Raw genomic sequence first — 25,227 nt, forward strand, 5'->3', positions numbered from 1 at the left:
CCTAAAGACCCAGAGAAGGCTGAGGGTAGACCTGATAGAGGTATACAAAATCATGAGCACAGATAGGGTAGATAGGAAGAAACTTTTTCCCTTAGCGGAGGCGTCAATAACCAGGCGACATAGGTTTAAGGTAAGGGGCAGGAGCTTTAGAGGGGATTGGAGGAAAACATTTTTCACCTAGAGGGTGGTTGGACTCTGGAACACACTGCCTGAAGGGGTGGTAGAGGCAGGAACCCTCACAACATTTTAGTAGTATTTAGAAGAGCACTTGAAATGCCATAGCATACAAGTCTATAGGCCAAGTGCTGGAAAATAGGATTAGAATAGATAGGTGCTTGATGGCCAGCACAGACACGACGGGCCGAAGTGCCTGTTTTTGTGCTGTATAATTCTATGACTGAAAACTTCACAGCCTGGACCCCAATTCCTCTCCAGCTCCTCACTCAGGCTGAACTCAAAGGTATTGAATCTTGGTGTCCCATTTGACCGAGTACTATGTTTCAAATCCTGTATCATATCCATTGATACCACCTATTTTTTTTTATCTCCGCATTGATATTCCCACTAATACTGAAACACTCCAAGTCTGAGTCACCTCCATACTTCACCTCTCTGACACTCTTCTCACTAGTTCCCAAGGTTTCACCTTGCATAACTGGCAATTATCCAAAATCATCTAAAACACAGCCACTTGCAATCCATCCAGCACAAGGTCCCGCTCCCTTACCACTACATCCTCTTCAACCACCAAGACTCCCCAAGGCCCAACATGCAGAATTCAAACATTGCCACAATTTCATCCCTTCATCTACTACTATAATCACCATCAGCTCAACATGCCAGCATACACCTTTGTTTTTCAGACTCTACCATTCTTTTCCCCTCTCTACTTCTACTCCACTTTCAACAGCAAAACCATCAGTTATTTTGGCTCCACATCCTACAGCATTCGCCCAAAAGCCTTTGCCTCACTACAACTCGTCACTACATCAGAAACTTCCTCAAAATTTGAACATGCCTTTGGTCAGATTGTCCAACTTAGCTACTGCTGCCTGGCAACCGTTTTCACCTCTATGATGCACCTTTGGCTATTTTACCACCTTAGAGACACCATATAAATGCAAGTAGTTATTGTCAAATCTTTTGACTCACGGAATAGTCTGTACCTCCCAATAAAGCCTGACTACCCGACCTGAACCCAACTAGACCCGACTACATTTCTCGGGTTCGGGTTGGGTTGGATCGACATTCTGAGTTCAGCATTCGGGCTCAGGTCGGGCTGGACACTGCTTCTGGGAAGTCATGGGATCAACTTACCCATGATTCCCCACAACTCCAGCTGCAGGAATTGGTGCTGCCGGAACAGATGATGGAAATTTGTGTCGGCTCAGGCGTGAAAAAAAATTAAAGGGCACGGGCTGGCTGTAGTCTGTTCGGACCCAGGTTGAGTTTTAATTTTATACCCGAACCAGGCTTTAGCTCCCAATGATTTTCGTTCCTTCGTATCTATATTCATCCAATTTACCAACCTTGTATTACGAACTTTTTCTATCTCATTGTTGTAACTCTGGCTTCCAATAATGGTTTGGAATGCCTCTGTGGGGTCAATGAGATGGCCCCAGACTTTTGATCCGAGTCGATCAAGGATGATCATGAAGCACTGCAGAGCCGGCCAGAATGGGTCAGAAGCATCATCTACAATACAAATCATTGCAGAGAAATAAGTCAAAAAAGTCTAAAATTCTAATGGACCAACCTTACCTGTTTTTTAAAAAAAAAAACAATAGTTTACTCACCATTCCAAAACATACAAAGAATAGGTTTTATAAAAAAAGTTCAAATTGATTCAGTGGCAATTTACAGTGTCCTCTTTAGGGAAAAAAAAACAAATCTAAGCTGCCAAACTAACAAAGCTTTAACAGCCCAAGTGGCTGATTTAGCAACAGGAGGATGGGTGATTGCTCCCTCTTGTAGTGTAGTGTTACACCCAACAAATATTAGTTTAGATTTTTGACTGCAATATTGATTGTTTTAATAGATCACCACCAGCACTAAAATCAGAAAGCCTCAGCCATTATTCCCAATTACTTTTGTGGATAGGTTGAAAATGCTCATGGTATTAGACAGTCGTGAGATTGTTAAAGGCCTAGGACATGCTCGGTCAGCAAAACGTACATTAAAAAATGTTTTTGACATCAAAGTTTAACCTAGTCAAGGTAATTTAGATTCCTTTATTATTCTACTTTTGTTAAGAAGGGAGGTACTGAAGTTATTGGTACATTAGTTTAAAATGAACTGACTAAAGGTAACAAGAAAGGAGATGGATGTGACAGTTCATTATGGGCATGAGGAACACAGATATCATAAAAGGCTAAAAATATGCAAGCCTTAATTTTAAAAAAGCAACTATCCCACTGGTACGTCTAGGTTTTTAAAAAAGCAGCAAACTATCTGAAAGGATTCCTTCGAAACATCAACTTTTTTCTTTGTCACTGACAAGAGTTTTGCTGGTTACTGGAAATGCCCATAAAGGCATAAGCTTTATCCTCTCAAATTTAGGATTGCATTGATGTCTCAAATTAAATATGTTTTTTTTTTAAAAGTACATTTTAGAACCAAATTTTCTGTTAATTTTATTTTTGCTAATATAACATTTGACTAAATCACCTTGTGTATAAAAACTATTACTTTTTTTTATTCGTTTCATGGGATGTGGGCATCGCTGGCTAGGCCAGCATTTATTGCCCATCCCTAATTGCCCTTGAGAAGGTGATAGAGAGTTGCCTTCTTGAAGCGGTGCAGTCCCTCCATGTGGGGTTAGGTACACCCACAGTGCTATTAGGAAGGGAGTTCCAGGATTTTGACCCAGCGACAGTGAAGAAACAACGATATAGTTCCAAGTCAGGATGGTGTGTGGTCTGGATGGGAACTTGCAGGTGTGGTGTTCCCATGCATTTGCTGCCCTTGTCCTTCTAGGTGGTAGAGGTCGCGGGTTTGGAATCTGCTGTCCAAGGAGCCTTTCATGTGCCTATAGGTAATCAAGAATACTACATTCCCTCTGCAACACCCTGGTCCACTCCTCCATTACCCCTGATACCTCATTCCCTTCTCACGGCACCTACCCATGCTATGGCAAGAGGTGTAATACCTACTCTTTTACATCCTCTTTCCTCACCATTCGAGGCCCCAAACATTCCTTCCAGGTGAAGCAGCGATTTACTTGTTTTTCCGTCAATTTAATATACTGCATTCACTGCTCACAATGCGGTCGCGTCTGCATAGGGGAGGCCAAACGTAGATTGCGTGACCCCTTTGCAGAACACCTCCGCTCGGCCCGCAAGCATGACCCCGAGCTTCTGGTTACTTGTCATTTCGACTCACCACCCTGCTCTCATACCCACATTTCTATCCTTGGCCTGATGCAGTGTTCCAGTGAACATCAACACAAGCTCGAGGAGCAGCACCTCATCTTTCAATTAGGTACTTTACAGCCTTCCAGACTCAACATTGAGTTCAACAGTTTCAGAGCATGACTGGCTTTTTTTTATTTTCTGATTTTATTTTTTGTTTTCAAATTATTTTATTTTATTTTTTAACCATGTGCCTGCCTTAAACTTGTTTTTTCATGTTGTGCTTTTGGACTGAACTGTTCATTATTCTGCCATTAGCAATCTCTCTGAACGAATGCTTTGTCATTCACCACAACCATTAACACACTCTGCGTCTTTGTGCCATGACATCTTTGTTATTTAATCTCTCCTGCCTCTGCCCCATCACACACGCTCTCTTTTGTTCTCTTCCCCACCACTCCACCCCATCCCTTCACTTGCTGAAAAACAAATACTTTTCTAACCTTTGCTAGTGTGGTGAAAGGTCACAGACCCGAAACGTTAATTCTGCTTTTCTCTCCACAGATGCTGCCTGACCTGCTGAGTATTTCCAGCATTTTCCATTTTTATTGCACCACATTATGAATATACTGTATTGATATTCAGCAATAATTCATCAAAACAATCTATTTTACATTCACTTTGACTAAATTTGCACCATGGCAAGTCAAAGTGAAAATGCTGTTGTCACCACAGGAAACAATAAATAGGTCTACTTGCTCCTTCCCTCAAGGTAGGTGTTTTGGTTCAGTGGTTTTTCCCTTCAAGTTACTCTTTTAAAAAAAAAAGACTTGTATTGGTACCACAAAGACATCGTAAATGTGGAGTATAAAGTTGAGACAGATCATTTAAAAACTAACATGAATAGATAGGTCAGCAGAATTTATCTGCCTAGACCGCCTCAAAATAAAATATAAGCTAACTCTAATAACCACTTCTATACCATTATACTTGCACAATTATTCAGGTTGTATAACATCACATCTACGTAACTATTCAGACGTACCTGGTTTACTTTTCATCATGGTGTTCAGAATTGACTGCATGAAGTCATTTTGCTTATCTTGGGCAAGTAGTAGTGAGTCCATAGCTTGTTCATCCAGTACCATCAACAGCATGCAGATACCTATGCAAGTGAAGATTTACGAAAGCTCATGTGTGTCAATAATGAAATAAGTTCTTCTTTTAAGAATATCTTAATTAACTAACTTCAATATTTTTCCTATTCATTTTAAAAAGGAACTAACTGCAACTTTTTAGTTTATTTGGAAATGAGTGTTCCATTCAATGCACACAAAACAAAATATTTTCAAAAAAAAGGGTACAAGGACAAGCCCAGCAACTACAGCTCAATCAGTTTAACCTCAGCGGTGGGAAAGCCTTTAGAAATGATAATTTGGGACAAAATTAATAGTCACTTGGACAAAAGTGGATTAGTTAGGGAAAGAAGGAAAGCCAGCATGGATTTAAGGGAAAATCTTGTTTAACTAACTTGCTTGAGTTTTTTGATGAGGTAACAGAAAGGGTTGATGAGGAAAACATGGTTGATATGGTGTGCATGGACTTCCAAAAGGCGTTTGATAAAGTGTCTCATAACAGGTGTCAGCAAAGCTAAAGCCAATATGAAATTGGCTGAGTGACAGGAAACAGAGAGTAGCTGTGAACAAACGATTTTTGGACTGAAGAAAGGAACATAGTGGGGTTCCTCGGGGCGTAGTGTTAGGACCCCTGTTTTTCTTGATATACATTAATGACCTAGACTTGGGTATACAGGGCACAATTTCAAAATTTGCAGATGACACTAAACTTGGAAGTATTGTGAACTGTGAGGAGGATAGTGGTAAAATTCAAGAGACAGGCTGGTAGAATGGGTGAACAAGTGGCAGATAAAATTTATTGAAGAAAAGCATGAAGTGATTCAAACATCCTGGGGGTTACTATTGACCAGAAACCAGTAGCCATATAAATACTGTGGCTACAAGAGGTCAGAGGCTAGGAATCCTGTGACGAGTAACTCATCTCCTGACTCCCCAAGGCCTGTCCACCATCTACAAGGCACAAGTCAGGAGTGTGATGGAATACTCTCCACTTGCCTGGATGGGTGCAGCTGCAACAACACTCAAGAAGCTCGACAGCATCCAGGACAAAGCAGCCCGCTTGATTGGCAAACCATCCACAAATATTCACTCCCTCCACCACTGACACACAGTGGCAGCAGTGTGTACCTTCTACAAGATGCACTGCAGCAATGCACCAAAGCTCCTTAGCCAGCACCTTCCAAACCCATGACCTCTACCACCTAGAAGGATAAGGGCAGCAAATGATTGGGAACGCCATCACCTGCAAATTACCCTCCAAGCCACACACCATCCTGACTTGGAACTATATCGCTGTTCCTTCACTGTCGCCGAGTCAACATCCTGGAACTCCCTTCCTAACAGCACTGTGAGTGTCCCTACCCCACATCGACTGCAGCGGTTCAAGAAGGCAGCTCACCACCACTTCTCAAGGGCAACTAGGGATGGACAATAAATGCTGGCCCAGCAATGCCCACATCCCGTGAATGAATAAAAAAAATAAAAATTTTGGTAAGAACATGGAGACACAATGTGAATTAAAGAGTACGATTCTAAAGGGGATGCAGGAGCAAAGGCACCTGGAGGTATATGTGCACAAATCATTGAAGGTGGCAGGACAAGTTGAAAAAGTGGTTAATAAAGCATAGAGTACAATAACAAAGAACATAAGAAATAGGAGTAGGCCATTTGGAAGTTATGATAAACTGGTATAAAACACTGGTTCGGCCTCAACTGGAGTATTGTGTCCAATTCTGGGCACCAAACTTTAAGAAGGATGCAAAGACATTAGAGAGGGTGCAGAAAAGATTCAAGAGAATGGTTCCCGAGATGAGGAACTTACGTGGACAGGTTGGAGAAGCTGGGCCTGTTCTCCTTGAAGAGAAGATGAAGAGATTTGATAGAGGTATTTAAAATCATGAGGGACAGAGTAGATAGGGAGAAACTGTTTCCAATGGCAGAAGGATCCAGAACTAGAGAACACCAATTTGGAGGAAGATTCCATCAAGGTCTTCAAAAGAGAACTGGATAATTACCTTAACAAAAAATGTACAGGGTTACAGGGAAAAGGTGGGGAATTGGGACTAGGTGAGTTGCTCTTATAGAGAACTGACAGGGACACAATGGACTGAATGACCTCCTTCTGCGCTATAACCATTCTATGGTTCTGCTTTGACAGGCTCATACAGAATAACTATGGTAACTCAGATCAACGTAGAGGCTGTTCCTTCCTTAAATTTAAAAAAGGTGGATTGGAGGCTTCTGCAAGAATAGGGAAATTATTTTAATCAGAGGAGTTAAGAGGTCACTTTTCAATTAAGGATATGTTTGAACTGCAAATGAAAAGTGAGGTGGCAATCCTGAATAAGCACCCTTGACAACCCTACTGGAAATACACGTTAAATGGTTGGTAAGAGTTTAAAAACAATAGGACTTTAATAAGCTTGCGGTTATATAGGTCATAAAAAAAATGGCAAGACACATAAGTAAAGCTATAAAGACCAAACTATTAGTTTGTTACCTAGAGGAATAGAATACAGAAGCAAGAAGCCAGTTGAACCTGCACAGGACCAGGCCAAAGTTGGAATAGTTTGTACAGATAAGAACCACTCATTACAGGAAGCATAAAAAAGCAATGGAAAGTTGCAGCATGGATTTACTAGGATGAGGAGTATGAAGAGATTCAAAAATTTAGGCTTCTCTTCACTAGAATCACAAAGGTTAAGAGTATGTGCAATGAAAGTCTCAAAAGATCACGAGGGTTATGATAAAGTTAAAAAGCACAGATTATTTCAATTGGTCGACAAGACTGGGACAAGGCGACGCAAATTTAATATACAAAGAATTAAATAGGTGGTTAGTTTTTTTTCCACTTAAGGAGGGAACTAGATGGATGCTTGAAAACAAAAAAGGATCAACAGGTATGGGATACCAGCAAGGAGTGTGGGATTAGACTAAGTGGTTTACACGGACAAAAGCAATTATGCAGATTTGATGATTCTGTGCTGTAGAATCCTACTATTCTATGCGCAACACGACTGTAGTGTAAAAGCATTCTCCAAGTGTCCAAAACACTCAATCAAACTATCCTAGTTTATTAAAGTTCTTCGGCTAGCAAAGACACTTAATAAGGAAAAGCTTCTCCTTTATTGGACATTATCCACCTGGCAGCGTATGCCTTACTAAAATCATCTCTTTACAGTATTTTCCCAATATCTTTATTTCGTAATTTGATTCATAATTATAGCCTATACCATTGGGTCAAAAGAGTAATATTTCTTTCCATTTATCAGTAGTCTGACAATGCAGGAAACTCTACAAATCCTACTGCAGAGTGTTAATTGAAAATTAAATATTTGTTAGCTCTGTTATATAACTTAAGACCTAACTCCTAGGTTGGGAGTGGTGCAGTCAGCTCACAGCAATTTCTATTGGACAACACTACCTTAAACAATTATTGCAATTACGGTCCTCAAGCAATTCTTGACTGCATCACACAAGGTTATAAACATGTAACGCTGAATGAGGTACATTGGCCCAATGCAGTTCCAACTTGATTGAACTATCAAAAATTATTTAAATTAACCTTGGACATAACAGAAGTGAAGGTTTAACAACCTATGAACAGATAATGAAAGGACACAAAGGTGATGCAGCTATGACATCAGTCATCCCATTCACTTAGTTGGTGCGGCCCACTTCGCTCAAATGTGTCCTCCCCTTGAATCAGTCCTTAGGAAAGCAGGACTTTGTTGATCTAGGGTATCACACAACCTAGCCGCGATATTCTATACATTAAATACCATAAGCACTGGTAATATTGACAAACTTAGTGGTTATTTAAAATAAATCACTCCTAACTTGAGACAATTTCCCAATTAAGAATGTACTATATATATTTATATATACTTTAGCAAAAATAATACTCAAGTAACTTAAATTGGATGATTTCTAGTGTTATGAGATACTGCTTTTCTTTTGTAAAATGCATTTACTTTGAAGTTTACGAGCCCCACCTATGGTCGGGCCAGCCAAGCTGACAACAAATAATGATTCTTTTTCTTAGATTCCAGAGGCAGCAGGAGCACTTATCGGCAGCCAGCATAGAAAATGCCATCCTGTTTATCTATAATAGACATGGGGAAAAAAAAAAATCAAAAAAGATGTGCTTTATCATCTTTTGAAATTTGTAAGCTTGAGTTTGATGGCGGGGTGGGGAGGAGCAACAATCGTTTATGGGTGAAATCTGTTCAAACCTCATTTTTAATTAAGAGTTATGATACCTACTTGCCCAACATATTCCACAACAGCTCCCTCTTTCACCAATAGTCCATCACTCAGAAGTTTTCATTTTTTTTTCTAGGTATAGACCTATCGAAGATCTTTATATCATCACGATCATCATTGCACTCACCAAGCCAGTAGTTCTTGTGGTTGGTAACATCATAAAGATGGGGTGGTAAAAGAATCAATTTTCCCTCTTCTATTCCATAACTGTTATAGAAATCTGTATTTTCAAAAAGGTCCAGTTCAATGACCTTCAGAAGGCAAGTTATCACTTCCTGTAAATCATAGAAATCATCTCGTTCCACCTTTCCAAGAGATCTAGCAGCAAGGATTGCCCATCGCCTGATCTAAAAATAAACAAACATTAATACACATGTACTTTTTTTAAACAGGCAAATATCCTTATTATTTTTCCATTGGTCATAGATTAGTTTTTTTTTTATTTGTTCATGGGATGTGGGCGTCGCTGGCTAAGCCAGCATTTATTGCCTATCCCCAATTGCCCTTGAACTGAGTGGCCATTTCAGAGGGCATTTTAAGAGTCAACCACATTGCTGTGGATCTGGAGTCACATGTAGGCCAGACCAGGTAAGAACGTCAGATTTCCATCCCTAAAGGACATTAGTGAACCAGATGGGTTTTTACAACAATCGACAATGGCTTCATGGTCACACTAGACTAGCTTTTTAATTCCAGATTTTATTAATTGAATTCAAATTTCACCATCTGCTGTGGTGGGATACGAACCCATGTCCCCAGAGCATTAGCCTGGGCCTCTGGGCTACCAGTCCAGTGACATTACCACTATGCTACCGTCTCCCCGTAGTTGCTACTAAGGATGGTGATATTCTCCCTTTAATGCCAAAACTGCTCTAAACCATCCACTAGAAGGAGCCTGTGCACTATTAAATAACACCAAAGTAGCTATTTAAATGAAATATGCAGATATTTGGTGATAGGATGACACAAATTTACTCTCACTGAGAACCCAGTCTAAACGATTTAAAATTTATCTGTTGCAAACATCTTTCTTACAAAATAAAAAACAATTACAAGAAGAAACTTACATCTGTGTAAAAACAGAAAAGTGGATAAATTACAAACATAAAGTAAAAAAAAGATTGATAGTTTACTTCAGGTTGAAACAAATAGCATCTGAACCCGGAGGTTGTTTAACCCATCACTCGCTCCCTACCATATATAATGTACAGAGAAATTTAAATCACCAATTTTCAAATCTGTCTTATTTGTTGCTATTTTGGAAGCATTTCAGAGTCTGTGCCAAATACATCAATTGTTTGTGATTTCACTGCTATAGATTTATCAGAATAATTAGATTACAGGGAAATACACTGTTTACATACAACTTTTATCATCTTTGTTTTTGAACAACTGCATTTTCAAGAGAATAGAGCTGAAACTACTGTACAAGGCACTCAAAGGTTTAACTTGTACATGTAGGCATTTAAATAGGACACATTTTAAATTCTGGTATTCACGTACAGTTGCTACATATTGAAGTCCCTGGACCAAGCAAACTGCAGTCTTAAAATTATTGCCAAATCATTGGGTATTTACACTTCCAACTCAAATTAAAAAAGGAATAATCTTCAGATTCTATTTGGCTTTTGTGTATGTAACAAAAATACCCGAAGGCAGTCTCAACATTTTGCAAGTTAGATGCAAAAATAGCCCCACAGAAAACATGCACAGCAGATCCATCAACAACTTCTTCTGCTGCCGTTTTTGAAGGACCTGCAGTGTATTTACAGTGTTTTCTGGTTGTACATGCTCATTAGTTATAGGTTTCACTGCTTCAGTTTTTCATATAAGCAACAGAAACAGGCCTCCATGGAAAACCAGGTACTATTGATAATTCACAAGGTCAATCATACTGTACTCAAATAAGATTTACCGTTTCACTTGGGTGTACCAGAAGTAGATAGATACCAGGATACTTTTCAAATGTCTGAAAGGAGAAATTCACCTGCTCCATTTTACTAAGGGCCTCAACACACAACTCACCTGAAACACAAAGTAAAAGTTATTTTCACACTGTCCTTAGAGAGTTTATTAGAAAATAGATTTTCACTGCTCCAGAAGTTACTGAAACAGCAGACTCCAAATAGTTTGACAGAGAGTGTCAATTGCTGCCTCAAGTCACAAATGATCCAAGCTCCAAGAATTTTAACAATTCTTACCACAACTTCCTTCTCCTCAGTTCCCCAAATTATATCCCAACTGCTACTGCACGATCTCATTCAGATGGGAAGGAGAGATGGTTTGAGATACAGCCCATTACTATAAAATCAAAATTCATGACAGCAAGTAGATACTGCTCGCCAGTTGATAATTGGCAAAGTTTTCAAAATCATTTGCATTTTTAATGCACCTTTAACATAGTAAAATATCCCAAAGCATCAGACAAAATATAACACTGAGCCACTTAAGGAGCTATTAGGACAGGTGACTAAAATCTTAGCCAAACTAGTAGGTTTTAAGGAGCATCTTAAAAGGGGGAGACAGGGGTAGAGAGGTAACGGGATATAGGAGGGAACTCCAGAGCTTAGGGCCGACACCAATGGATGGGCTACAGTGATCAGGGATGCACAACAGGCCAGAATTGAAGGAATGCAGTTCATAGAATTACACAGCGCAGAAGGTCATTTAGCCCATCATGTACCCCAGCTGTTTGAAAGTGCTATGTAATTTGCCCCATTTCCCGATCTCAATATTGGTGGCAAATAGTCTAAAAAGTCCTCAGATCTCTTGTTGGAGTCGAGGCTGTGGGGGAGAAGGGTTTAAGGAGATAATGGGTAGTGGAGAAAAGCCTGGGGTTATATTTGTATTCCAGGATGAGCCTATAATGAGCAGTTTTGGCAGAGAACAGGGTTTAATATGCTCTAGCCAGATCAGGGAATGAAGGCATAAACCAGTTTTGCGCCATATACATTAAACAGCCCTTGAAGCCAAGTTGGGGGCTGTACCGGGGAAACAGTTAGGATGAGAGTAAATGATATACTGGAAAGAAGGGTAAAGATGGGAGGTGAGGGGGTGTTCGAGCAGGAATTCAACAGATATTTCCTATTTCATTACATTCAGTTAAATGAATTAAAACTTCATTTCACTGACATCAAAAGCCAAAGAGAAAACTTTTATCATGGCAGTTCAAATTCAGAGCAAGATATTTCTGAGACAAAAGAAAATTTACTCAAGTGCTAAGATAGTTACAGACTTTAAAAAAAAAATAACATTCAACATTTCACATTCATGGGGAGGAGGCCAATCCAACAGGTGAAGTTCATAGAACTGTAGTATTTATGTACTGTCATAATTTGTAATAACTTACTGAGGCGTTCATGAAGGAGTAGGTAAGGGTATTTGAGAATCTCCAGAATGGGGACCCGTAAGTTGTTCTCAAAGTCTGGCCCTGTGTACCCATGGAGCTGTATTTCCTGTTCATCCTCAATTAGAAACAACTCATCCTCCTCCTCCTGCTCTTCTTTCAGTGCATTTTCGAAGTGTTCTATCAGACGCTTAGTCTCTAGTTTCCACAAATTCTGCAAAACACAATATTAAATAATCAGTTCAGCAACTAAAAAGCATTTGAATTTAACTCAAAAAAAAATTCTATTTTGAGACAATTAAACAATTACAGCACAAATAGCTTAGCACATTGACACACCTTGGGTATAACCATGTGTTTCTTGAACAATAAACAGCTGATCTCAGCAACAGATTTGGGGAATTCCAGAATAGAGGCTACGGACATTGCTATAGAGGGAAAGAGTTCTTCCTAGTGCCCAGCATATCAAGTAGCTTTGACATGGACCTGCACACCTCCTCAGCTAGGGAATGGTCCAAGAGAAATGAAAAATCCCTTCCACCCCAAAAGGTAGTGAGAGCCTTTTAAGGTCTCCCAAGATGCTTCACAGAAACATAAGCAAACAAAAATGGACACTGGGCCAAAGGCAAAAGCTGTGAAATTTGTCCCTGTGCTGATACAATAGACCATTAAACAGTACAATATCACTAATCTACTCGAACAACTCAACTTCATTGCCAGTTATACATGCACACATATCTCTGAACTGTATTTTATCAAGTATAGATCCATTATTATACACGAATGCAGCCACAAGATACACGGGTTGTGGCTTTATCAAGTACAGATCCATCATTACAACAGAATGACCACTGCAATCACTAATCAGTAAAACTGAATTCCGCTATATCTGTGGCTGGCAGCTCTTGCTCCCTGCTGTGCTGAACTGAATCCAGAATTATGGTTCTATGTTAGATTAGAGGATCAAACAGGAGAGTTGGAGATTAATTGGCTCGGTTAGCTACCCTCCCTGGCTTGGAAGTTTTTTCATTTTTCATCAATAAAAATACATCTCCAAATCTGTTATTTCCAATCAAGCCCAAAAGCCATGTAGCTTTATATTCAAGAAGGTGAGAAGATTTTCAACCACACATCTACTGAACTTATACCTTTGTCCAGTCATATTCGGCCATTACACTGTAATGTCCATCGCAGGAATGTCAATTACTCTCAACCCATTGTATTATGACTTGGGTGTTCCTGTGAAGATTCCAGTGAATTCTGAATGGCATACTTAATTGACTCTTATGCTGCTTCAATTTTTCTGAAGACTGGCAGAAATCCCACCTTGCTCAACAAAGCAGCACCAATTACAGAAGGTGCCTCAAATGGAGAGTAGTATGTATTCCCTTTGCCTACCTCAAGCAAATTTTGTGTATACAAGCTTTTTTGTTTTAATTATTGCACACATGGAAGGAGCCTGGTATTCTCAGTTGACCACTGGGTCTGCTTTGAGGCTGGACATAGTAGCGCTAGTATTCTCAAAGGCCTGGGTTTTCTCCCAATCATTGGAGAGAGTGGGAACTAGAGCTGTTAAATAAAGCAGCTTTATTTCTATCAGCCATGAAGTGATCATTCAAATGCATCAAGTTTGTGTGATATATCAGGGTTCATTTGATGTTTAGCTAGTCACAATTTCTACTGCAAAAAGTAATGGCAGAGAAAACACACAACAACCAGGATCTTTGCCATAAAGACTACTAATAAGCATACTAATAAGAAATATACCATTAAAAACACAGTTCTGCACACACCTCCAAGCTGACTAAATAATTATTTATTTATCTTTATCAATCTAGGGCAAGATCTGTCCAGAATTGAGTCAAAGGTATCACAAGCCGTTAACAGTCAATAAGCCTTAGACTTTAGACTGTGTCTATATCTCCCCCAATGGCTCATGGAATTTAACCTGTAGCAGCTGAGCCATATACAGACCAGGACACTTGCAGATATTTTCTGCATTTCTTCGTCTGTATATAAATTATGGCATTACACCTTTTAAATCATTTATATTCAAAGCTTCATAAGAAAAAAATAATCTTAAAAAAAGGTTTTGATTTGCACCCAGGCGGAGCAAATGTCACCTCTGTGGTTATATGCAGATTGCAAGGAATTCACATGAAGCTACATTACTCAAGTCATAACATTACCTTCAGATTAACTCTTTGCATTACCTTATGTACCAACGGGAGTTTATCACGTGCTCGGTGATAGTCCACCACACATTCCAGGCAATAACAAAGATCTTCATTGGCAGCTTTTAATTCCTGTGGAGGAAGCTCCTCAGAACTGTAGCTCTGTAGAAAGTTGATTGTTAACTTGCCTTGAGGTGTGCACCAACAACAAGTGCTCATCTTGCCTACTTGAACATAAAGAGCAAAATTAAATCACAGTCTAATAGGCAATGTGTTACAATAGTTAGGACTGTCAGCAAACGGTGGAAAAATACACTACACAATGCTATGATAGGAATATAGTAATGATAATTTTAAATAAGTGATAGCATAGCCAATTATGAAACAACTTGTGTCAGCTGCAGGAGAGATCAGCATCATTTAATTAAGATAATAACCTACTGGTCTCAATAACAGGTGTGCTTTTAATTGTTTATATGAATACAGTATTTCCAGTAACAATTACTGGATGTTTAAAATCCCGAGGGCTGTCTGGAAACTAACCAGTACATATTGTAGAAGGAATTGTAGACTGTAGTTCTGGGCCATAAACAAAAATGACTTAAGTGGTTTCTGAAGTCAGAACTTTGGAACTAGAGTTATAAAGTTAACATCAGTGCCTAACCTTTCACTGCTCTAAATTAAACTCAATGTCCTTGGTGGAGGCATTTAAATATTTTCTTTCCTTCCCTTCAGTTAATTCAGCTCTTCAACCAACTGCAAAATTTGCAAGATTGGCTGGATCTCACATCTCCACCTGTCAACATTCTGCAGCACCCCCTCCATCACAGAAGCATAGGAATTGCCGCAAACAGCTTCCCCACAATAGCACAGTAGGCATAACGAGCTCATAATGTGGAGTAAAATTCTGCACAAGCAATCGAAAAAGAAAAACAAGGAATTCCCCCTCCCCCCAAAAAATGCATGCCTTTTCATTTGCTTGGATCTTAACCAACATTCACAGTCCCTAATCATAGTAAAGCTACTGTCTCGATTGCTTGTTCATCTGAAGAACCTTAGTGCATGCCGAGTTTCGAAGTAACCAAGTAGAGCTGGATAATTTGTTAGTCTGAAGTGTGAACAAATACCTCAAAGTCATCACAGGGTGCACTTTGAAGTTATAAAAGTTGCATCCTCAAAATAAAGACACCTAGTTAATATTCTAGTTCATATTCTAAACCCTCTGTGGCACAGTGGTTAGCACCGCAGCCTCACAGCTCTAGTGACCCAGGTTCAGTTCTGGGTATTGCCTGTGCAGAGTTTGCAAGTTCTCCTTGTGACTGTGTGGGTTTCCGCTGGGTGCACCGGTTTCCTCCCACAGCCAAAGACTTGCAGGTTAATAGGTAAATTGGCCATTGTAAATTGCCCCTAGTGTAGGTAGGTGGTAGGAGAATGGTGGGGACGTGGTAGGGAATATGGGATTAATGTAGGATTAGTATAAATGGGTGGTTGTTGGTCGGCACAGACTTGGTGGGCCGAAGGGTCTGTTTCAGTGCTGTATCTCAAAATAAAATAAATATTTTAAATAGCTTGCTGATCAAGCTGATAGAGGCCTTTTGCCACCTTAACAGAGACAAGCACAGAAAAAGAACTTGGCCTTACTTCAAGGTTATTTATTATCATCAAACTGCTTGAAAATTTCAGATTTTGCTTCCACTGCCCTACAATTGCTGTACAATGTGTCTTTGGGGATCCTGCCATCTTCCATGTGGCTCACATGGATGCCAAGTATTCTCCGGAGGCAGCGAAGATGGAATGAATTGAGACGTTGCTCTTGGCTGACATACGTTGTCCAGGCCTCGCTGCCATAGAGCAAGGTACTGAGGACACAGGCTTGATACACTCGAACTTTTGTGTTCCGTGTCAGTGCGCCATTTTTCCACACTCTCTTGGCCAGTCTGGACATAGCAGTGGAAGCCTTACCCATGCGCTTGTTGATTTCTGCATCTAGAGACAGGTTACTGGTGATAGTTGAGCCTAGGTAGGTGAACTCTTGAACCACTTCCAGAGAGTGGTCGCCAATATTGATGGATGGAGCATTTCTGACGTCCTGTCCCATGATATTCGTTTTCTTGAGGCTGATGGTTAGGCCAAATTCGTTGCAGGCAGCCGCAATCCTGTCGATGAGACTCTGCAGGCACTCTTCAGTGAGATGTTAAAGCAGCATCGTCAGCAAAGAGGAGTTCCCTGATGAGGACTTTCCGTACTTTGGACTTCGCTCTTAGACGGGCAAGGTTGAACAACCTGCCCCCTGATCTTGTGTGGAGGAAAATTCCTTCTTCTGAAGACTTGAACGCATGTGAGAGCAGCAGGGAGAAAAAAAATCCCAAAAAGTATGGGTGCGAGAACACAGCCCTGTTTCACGCCACTCAGGATGAGGCGCTGCTATGTTGAATTGTGCCTTTCATATTGTCATGGAATGAGGTGATGATACTTAGTAGCTTTGGTGGACATCCGATCTTTTCTAGTAGTCTGAAGAGACCACGTCTGCTGACTAGGTCAAAGGCTTTGGTGAGATCAATGAAAGCAATGTAGAAGGGCATCTGTTGTTCGCGGCATTTCACCTATTTCTGACGAAGGGAGAACAGCATGTCAATGGTTGATCTCTCTGCACGAAAGCCACACTGTGCCTCAGGGTAGACACGCTCGGCCAGCTCCTGGAGCCTGTTTAAAGCGACACGAGCAAAGACTTTCCCCACTATGCGGAGCAAGGAGATTCCACGGTAGTTGTTGCAGTCACCGCGGTCACCTTTGTTTTTATAGAGGGTGATGATATTGGCATCGCGCATGTCCTGAGGTACTGCTCCCTCATCCCAGCACAGGCAAAGCAGTTCATGTAGTGCTGAGAGTATAGCAGGCTTGGCACTCTTGATTTTTCAGGGGTAATGCTGTCCTTCCCAGGGGCTTTTCCGCTGGCTAGAGAATCAATGGCATCACTGAGTTCAGATTTTGTTGGCTGTATGTCCAGCTCATCCGTGACTGGTAGAGGCTGGGCTGCATTGAGGACAGACTCAGTGACAACATTCTCCCTGGAGTACAGTTCTAGGTAGTGTTCAACCCAACGCTCCATTTGCTTGCGTTGGTCAGTGATTTTGTCCCGATTTAGATTTGAGGGGGGTCGATCTTCTTGATGGTTGGCCCAAAAGCTCTCTTAATGCCACCATACATTCCTCTGATGTTTCCGGTGTCTGAGGCCAGCTGAATATGACTGCATAGGTGTTGCCAGTAGTCATTTGCGCAGCGCCTGGCTGTTCTTTGTGCAGTGCTTCTGGCTGCTTTAAGTGCTACGGATGTTAACTCGCTGGGGGCTTTCTTGTAGTTCAACAGTGCAATGCGCTTAGCGGCTATGACAGGTTCCAGCTCTTCAATATGAGATTGAAACCAGTCTGCATTAATCTTTGCACGTTTGCCGTAGGTGGTCAAAGCTGACTCATAGATGGCATCTCTGATGTGGGCCCACTTGGTCTCAGCATCCCCTGTGGGAGTGTTTTGAAGGGCTGTTACAAGTGAATTTAGAAATTTTTGTAACAGCTGTGGATGAGAAATTCTGCTCGTGTTGATGCGCGGGTGGCCCTTCTGCTTGGAATGATGCAACTTCTTTGGTCTGAGTCTAACCTTGCTGCACACCAGGGAGTGGTCGGTGTCGCAGGATCTATGTAAAAATTACTCAAGGGAAAATCACAGTCAACAGGTCATTGAGTTTGGGCCTGAGCACCTAGCTTAGGTGTGGGGAACTTACTCCCGCATCTTGAACTGGAAATGTTGATGAGCCTGAAGTGGAAAAGTATCCTGTTCCCTAGCACAAAATTCATAAAAACATGAAGATGATGCACAGGAAAGCAAAGCTCTTTGCAGCTCACATTGAACCCATACCCTACAATCCGATAGTGCAATTTGTTAGGATGAAATCTGTACACTATTGAGCAACTGTGAAACAATTAGTGATCAGTTCTCCAATTTCAGAATGCCTGGAACCTTTATCAAGTGAACAGTCTTTTAAAAAAAAGCAAACAGTCTAACGAAAGTCTACTGCAGACAAACATGACCTATTTAAAGCTGCTACAGTGAGCTCATATCAAAATACTGCTCACGGCACATTTGCACAGGAAGTTCTTTCTGCAGGCCACAAGCAACAAACAAGGTGAGAATGAGACAAGGAAGTCAGACAGCACGAGGGAGCCCAATTAATGCAAGCAAGTGAAATCACATCATTAAAGATTAGTGAATGACTGGATCTACTGAAGCCAATTATTGTGATCCCACACCCCCACCACCCTGATTTCCAGTTTTAACAGCACTGCTGATTAAAATATTAAATAAACAGAAGCAAACAGAAACAAAAAATGTTGAAGTTAAGTAACTTTTTTTAAAATAAAAGGGCTGGTGCTTAAGAAATTCTTTCAGTTTGGTAAATTCAATCCCGTTCACTGCAGATAGGTGTGATCTTACAAAGATATGATGCTATGATTTGGGTGTTTTTGTTCAATATGAAAAGGAAATATCACTTTGCTGGAGTATAAGATGTCCTCACACCCTGATTGAGGCTGAGTGAGCTTTCAAATCAAATAACCACCTCCCCATTACTAAGCAGAGGTTATATCCAAAAAGTGCAGTCTCAGTGGAATGCTACCCAAGTGAAGACTGACAATCTCCATGTGCTACTCTGAAAAAGTTACCAGCAAAATTCAAGACCATCTGACTTCGCAAGACTCACAACAATGTGGACTTCTCATGCCACCAGGTTGCTGGAGTTTACATTTGAGAGACAGTGGAGAACTGTTTTGTGTGCTGGTGATGGCACAGCTTCAACAGAAAAACACATTTTTACTGACATCTGTTAACAGCTGTCTTTAACGTTGTGAAGGCCTAGAAAACTTGTCCTCAGCTAACCAGAGAGAAAACAAAATACCTCTCTCCCAGAAAAGGAGCATTTTTCTGCACACATACTATGAGGTTCCGATGAAGGGTCACTGACCCGAAACGTTAACTCTGCTTCTCTTTCCACAGATGCTGCCAGACCTGCTGAGTGGTTCCAGCATTTCTTGTTTTTATTTCAGATTTCCAGCATCCGCAGTATTTTGTTTTTATTTCTATGTTTTTCAATTTGGATTTCAATCCCTACTCTTTTTTCTATTTTGTAGCCAGTTTGCTATCCATTCTGCGACTTGTCCTCCAACTCCACATGTTCTGACTTTCATGAGTCCAATAAGCAGTATCTTATCAAAGGCTTTTTGGAAATCGTAGACTAGTTACAGCACAGAAGGAGGCCATTTAGCTCTTTGTGTCTACGCCGGGTTTCTGCAAGAGCAACTCAACTAGTCCTATTCCCTTGCCCTTTCCCCATAGCCCTGCAAATCTTTTCTCTTCAGATAATTATCCAATTCCCTTTTGAAAGCCAGGATTGAATCTGCCTCCACCACAGAGTCAGGCAGTGCATGGTGAGCCTGTGGAATTCGCTACCACAGAAAGCAGTTGAGGCCAAAACATTGTATGTTTTCAAGAAGGAGTTAGATATAGCTCTTGGGTCTAAAGGGATCAAAGGGTATGGGGCGAAAGCGGGAACAGGTTACTGAGTTGGATGATCAGCCATGATCATAATGAATGGTGGAGCAGGCTCGAAGGGCCGAATGGCCTACTCCTATTTTCTATGTTTCTTTTCCAGATCCTAACCACTCATTATGTAAAAAAGATTTTCCTCATATCGCCTTTGCCATTCACCTTAAATCTCTGACCTCTGGTTCTTGATTTTTCTGGAAATGGGAACAGTTTCTCGCTATCAACTCTGTCCAAACCCCTCATGATTTTGAACACCTCTATCAAATCTCCTCTCAACTTTCGCTTCAAGGCGAGCAGCCCCAGCTTCTCCAATCTATCCACGTAGCGGAAGTTTCTCAATCCTGAAACTGTTTTCGGAAATCTTTTCTGCACCCTCTCTAATGTCTTTGTATCCTTCCGGAAATATGGTGCACAGAATTGGACACAATACTTCAGGCGAGGCTGAACCACTGTTCACCATAACTTACTTGCTTTTGTGCTCTCTGCCTCTATTTATAAAGCCTAGGGTCCTGTATGCCTTATTCACCACTTTCTCAACCTTTCCTGCCACATTCAATGATTTGTGCATGTACACCCTAGGTCCCTCTGCTCCTGCATCCCTTTTAGAATTGTATCCATAATTTTATATTGCCTATCCTTGTTTTGCCTACCAAAATGTGTCACTTCACACTTCTCTGCATTAAATCCACCACGTGCCCGTCAATTCCACCAGCCTGTTTATCTTTTTGAAGCCTGTCGCTTTCCTCCTCACAGTTCAAAATACTTACAAGTTTTGTGCCATCTTCAAATTTTGAAATTGTGCCCCGCACACCCAAGTCTAGGCATTAATAAAGATCAAGAAAAGCTGTGGTCCCAACCCCCGAAGAACCCCATAGTATACCTTCATCCAGTCTGGAAAAACAACCATTCACCACTACTCGGTTTCCTGTTGCTCAGCCAATTTCGTATCCATGTTGACACTGTCCCTTTTATTCCATGAACTACTGCATGGCTCCTGTGTCCTTTCTGTTACTTCAAAGAATTCAATAAGGTTGGTCAAGCATGACTTTCCCTTTCGGAATCTGTGCTATTTATTGTATTTTCAGTTTCTGAGCATTGTATTATTTATACTATACAGCAATTTTCAGTTTTTCATTCTTCATTGGTTATGGAGTATGGGCAGCAGTGCACTGACCATTGCCACACTGATAGTTGCCCGAATACTTGGGTCATTATTGCAAGTGTTCTCCTGTGTATAATTTCCAACAATTTTGAATATCTCACTACCCTGGTGGAAGTGGCTAGTAATATAATGGTAAACAGTCGTTTCTTCAATTTTACTTTTAATTTTTTTCCAAAAACTTTAAGGGGTTAGCCCCATCAATGTGGCGTGCATGAATTACGTAAATAATTGTGGGTTGTCACTTAGTATTAGTGTACCTCAAGTGCCTTGTTTGTTTTCTTGTGTGTTGAAGATCAAACTAAAAGGTTTTTAAAATTGATTTTTCTATGACTTCCCAGATTTTCCCTTTTTATTTTTTAAAAACACTCAAAATCTGCAAGAAAGTCTTTATAAATTAGCAATAAAAACACACACTTAGCTTAGTTTTGTTTCAAATGAGACTCTACGGGAGATTGGAGCCAGAGAGTTTTTGCATCTTGTTCATTTAAATCTCTGGCACCAAACTATTTTCCAGTTATTAACATTTTTCTGAGACCAGTGTGAAAAAACAATGTAGGCTGGTAAAACGTCATCAGTGTAATCATACGATAGTCAGATAAATGTTTTGAGTCTATTGTTACCATAATTTTATCTTTCCCTCCACAATATGTGGTGCAGATGCTTCGGTAGACCACATGTAAGGTGTTCAACAGTTGTGGAGTTTATTAACCTTGACATGCTTAAAGATTTGATTTTTATTTTTGTGCAGTGAAACAGAGAAATAGATAATCCAAATCAGTTTTGGCATCTGCGACTTTTCTCAAGGCTCCTTCCATAGCATTACTTACTCAATCGGCACGGGTACCCTCCCTGCTTCCGTAGCTGGTAGACATTATCCTCCTTTACAAATGTGTATTAAAAAGTTTTTGCATGTATTTCAAGGTTTTTTTTCAGATCCTTACATAGATAACCACTGAGAAATTTCCTCTCAGTCCATTCCCCCCCACCCCACCACCAATATCCACAAGTTTGCATACATGTAAACATGTATAAAACAGAAAGATCCACTGTGGAAAGTTCACTTGTCCTAAATAGTCCAATCCCATGGTAAAATTGTGCTGTGTTATTGATTGGAGTATGAGTTTGGCAACTTTACTATAATATGGAATTTCCTGTCAAAGCCTTTAAAACACTTCTGATCCAGAGAATTATATGGTTTTGTTTCTGCATAAAAACTAGTAAATAACATGTAGGGCAGGTTTTTAAGAATTAATTTTAGCATGTTGATTTTGTTTACATATAGTTTCTCCTTTTAATTATGTTATCTTAAGATACAAATTAGCATCACGTGTGATCAAAAATAATCGACATTTATACAGTAGTATGCTACCAAATGTTTTTCAATATTTTGCAATGAATTTGGCCTAACCATCAGCCTCAAGAAAACGAACATCATGGGGCAGGACGTCAGAAATGCTCCATCCATCAATATTGGCGACCACACTCTGGAAGTGGTTCAAGAGTTCACCTACCTAGGCTCAACTATCACCAGTAACCGGTCTCTAGATGCAGAAATCAACAAGCGCATGGGTAAGGCTTCCACTGCTATGTCCAAACTGGCCAAGAGAGTGTGGGAAAATGGCGCACTGACACGGAACACAAAAGTCCGAGTGTATCAGGCCTGTGTCCTCAGTACCTTGCTCTATGGCAGCGAGGCCTGGACAACGTATGTCAGCCAAGAGCAACGTCTCAATTCATTCCATCTTCGCTGCCTCCGGAGAATACTTAGCATCAGGTGGCAGGACCGTATCTCCAACACAGAAGTCCTCGAGGCGGCCAACATCCCCAGCTTGTACACACTACTGAGTCAGCGGCGCTTGAGATGGCTTGGCCATGTGAGCCGCATGGAAGATGGCAGGATCCCCAAAGACACATTGTACAGCGAGCTCGCCACTGGTATCAGACCCACCGGCCGTCCATATCTCCGCTTTAAAGACGTCTGCAAACGCGACATGAAATCCTGTGACATTGATCACAAGTCGTGGGAGTCAGTTGCCAGCGTTCGCCAGAGCTGGCGGGCAGCCATAAAGACAGGGCTAAATTGTGGCGAGTCGAAGAGACTTAGTAGTTGGCAGGAAAAAAGACAGAGGCGCAAGGGGAGAGCCAACTGTGCAACAGCCCAGACAAACAAATTTCTCTGCAGCACCTGTGGAAGAGCCTGTCACTCTAGAATTGGCCTTTATAGCCACTCCAGGCGCTGCTTCACAAACCACTGACCACCTCCAGGCGCATATCCATTGTCTCTCGAGATAAGGAGGCCCAAAAGAATGCTACCAAATGTTTTTCAATATTTTATAGCACTTTTGCAGGCCATCCATGGCCTAATGTTTTATATGAAATGATTTGTTGGATTAAAGGAATGGTTTGTAACATCAGGTGAAAAAGGCAGTTCATTTACAATCACTTTACCCTGCGCATCTTTGGCTGTTTCCAGCTGTGGTAGTGGGTGGGTCTGTAAATGCCACAAGTGCAAACTGAACAAATGAGTAGTCAGAATTTTGATGTATTTACATGAGGAAGAATCTTCCATGCGTGTAGTAAAGTGTGTCAAAGGAATGTTATACCTAACCCAGCTAGAATAAGAGTTAGCTTCTGTGTAAGAGGAGACAGGATAGACTGATGAATACTGATGTATATGTATATATTTGTAATGTATTTATGTCTGTGAAGCTTCCCAAGAGCAGAATTGCTGTAGTTAAGAAGTGACTGATATAAGTAATGAAAGGACTTGGGCACTTTTTTGCTGTTACAGGACTCTAATTCTCCTATTTGCATGGGGAACAGATGGATTGGAGTGCCCAGAGGGTTCTGATGATTTCATAAACCAGAAGAGTGCAGCTTGAGCAGTTTATATAGATGTCCAAACCCCTTGTGTATGCTGTAGTCTTGAACATACTGATATATTTTAAGTTACACTTGTGCCTACTTCTAAGCTATTTGATTTGACTCTTCTACTGCTGCTCAGTTTCTCCTTTTGGCTTCATGCTATGTGACAGAATTTTCTTGCAACTTTTTGTGTAAACAAAATACCAGACCAGATTGCAATAGTATATATACTTAGAGACAGTATGCTTTATTGAGAAGTAGTATGTTTTATTATGTTCCTTCGTAGTATCAATATTCTGTTTTTTGTGTATATTTGCAACCATCTATTAATCCTGTGCTGTGGTGCACTGTCGTTGCAGGAAATGAGTAAGAACTAAATAGTTTTTGAAAAGTCCACCTGACTTACAAACCTTTGTCATAGAGTCATTACAGCACAGAAGAAAGCTATTTGGCCCATGAGTTCATGCCAGCTCTCTGTAGAGCATTCCAGTCAGCCTGTTCTCCTGCTCCATCCCCTTAACTCTGCATGTTTATTTCCCTCAAGTGTCCATCCAATTTCCTTTTGAAATCATTGATCGTCTGGGCTTCCACCACCCTCGTAGGCAGAGTGTTCCAGGTCATTACCACAATGAGTTTTATATAAAAAAAGTTATTCCTCATCCCCTCTCCATCCCTTACCCAAAACTTTAAATCTGTGCCCCCTAGTCATTGTACCATCAGCTAATGGAACAGCCTTTCTTTGTCTACCTTATCTAAACCTGTCATAATCTTGTACACCTCTATCAAATCCCCCCTTAATCTCCTTTGCTCCAAGGGGAATAACCCCAGCTTCTCCAACCTAACCTTTTACTAAAAGCCCTTATCCCTGGAATCATTCTGGTAAATCTCCTCTGCACCTTCGCAAGAACTCTCACATCCTCCTAAACTGATCAGAAATGAATGTAAAGCTGTACTTGTGGCCTAACCAGAGCTTTATAAAGGTTCAGCACAACTTCTGCACTGTACCTTATTTATGAAGTTCAAGATCCCATATGCTTTGCTAATTACTCTTTTGATATGTCCTGCTGCCTTCCAAAATCTGTGCACCTGAAACCCCCAAGTGTCTCTATCCCTGCACACTTTAGAACTGTGCATTAAGTCTGCATTGCCTTTCCCGATCCCTTCTGCTGAAATGCACCTCATACTTCTCTCTATTAAATTCCATCTTCCACTTGTCTGCCCATTCTGCTAGTCTATGTCCTGTTGCAGTCGATTAGAATTATCCTCACTGTTTTCTACACCCAAGTCATGAACAATGCAACTGCTTTCTACTTCTCACGTGTAGAGCTTCCAA

The 25,227-nt window shown here is 40.7% G+C and overlaps 1 protein-coding gene across 4 annotated transcripts in view; it reads right to left on the reverse strand.

Moving 5' to 3' along the window:
* setx (senataxin) overlaps window positions 1-25,227 on the reverse strand; it is a 76,540-nt gene that overhangs the window by 39,896 nt on the left and 11,417 nt on the right. For all 4 annotated transcript variants that reach the window (XM_068012329.1, XM_068012330.1, XM_068012332.1 and 1 more), the window contains exons 2-7: window positions 14,312-14,496; window positions 12,102-12,312; window positions 10,668-10,777; window positions 8,880-9,099; window positions 4,396-4,515; window positions 1,530-1,695 (exon numbers count right to left, since the gene is read on the reverse strand). In XM_068012329.1, the coding sequence (XP_067868430.1) occupies window positions 1,530-1,695; window positions 4,396-4,515; window positions 8,880-9,099; window positions 10,668-10,777; window positions 12,102-12,312; window positions 14,312-14,491 (1,007 nt within the window). In that variant the 5' untranslated portion in view covers window positions 14,492-14,496. The remainder of the gene's footprint in view (window positions 1-1,529; window positions 1,696-4,395; window positions 4,516-8,879; window positions 9,100-10,667; window positions 10,778-12,101; window positions 12,313-14,311; window positions 14,497-25,227) is intronic.

This window comes from Heterodontus francisci, chromosome 32 (assembly GCF_036365525.1).
Source record: "Heterodontus francisci isolate sHetFra1 chromosome 32, sHetFra1.hap1, whole genome shotgun sequence".
In the NCBI taxonomy this organism is placed as follows: domain Eukaryota; kingdom Metazoa; phylum Chordata; class Chondrichthyes; order Heterodontiformes; family Heterodontidae; genus Heterodontus; species Heterodontus francisci.